The following is a 516-nucleotide window of genomic DNA, read 5'->3' as shown; positions in this document are numbered from 1 at the left end:
CCTGACGATGGACTCGATGATGGACTCGTCGTCGGCTGCGCATAGCATCACGCTCGACCCGACCGACTCGCTCTCGTTCGCGCTCGCACTCGGCAGCTCGCCGCAGGTCGCGCTCGTCATCTCCAACCCGAGCAGCGTCGAGAATGTGGCCTTCAAGCTCAGGACGAAGCGGCCGACGCGGTTTATTGTGCGGCCCAACCAGGGCGTGATCGGCCCCAACAGCTCGGCCACCGTGCTCGTGATTCTGCAGCAAAAGGACTGTGACGAGCTCCTCCGCGTCGACGAGTCTGAGCGTCAGCTCTCGAACGACAAGTTCCTCGTCCAGTCGGTCGGCGTCGACGCCGAGTTTTGCGATCTCCTGACGAAAAAGTCAGCGAAGGAGGTCATGGACGACCTCACGACGCTCTGGGCCAACGCCGAGAAGGAGACGATCAGCAACAAGAAGCTCTGGTGCCGCTTCGAGCTCGCGCCGGGCGCGGTCCATGACGTGGCACCACGCGCTGCCACCCACGATGG

General features: G+C 63.6%; 1 protein-coding gene across 1 annotated transcript in view; it reads left to right on the top strand.

The window, feature by feature from the left end:
- Window positions 1-7: 7 nt before the first annotated feature.
- The window catches only part of SDRG_14126 (hypothetical protein), a gene marked incomplete at both ends in the record, with an annotated part of 2,459 nt that continues 1,950 nt past the window's right edge, over window positions 8-516 (top strand). Inside the window, one exon of the mRNA XM_008620233.1 lies at window positions 8-478. Coding sequence (XP_008618455.1) covers window positions 8-478 — 471 coding nt within the window. The remainder of the gene's footprint in view (window positions 479-516) is intronic.

Source organism: Saprolegnia diclina, assembly GCF_000281045.1.
Source record: "Saprolegnia diclina VS20 unplaced genomic scaffold supercont1.68, whole genome shotgun sequence".
NCBI lineage: Eukaryota > Oomycota > Saprolegniomycetes > Saprolegniales > Saprolegniaceae > Saprolegnia > Saprolegnia diclina.
This window is presented reverse-complemented; position numbering and strand designations above follow the sequence as displayed.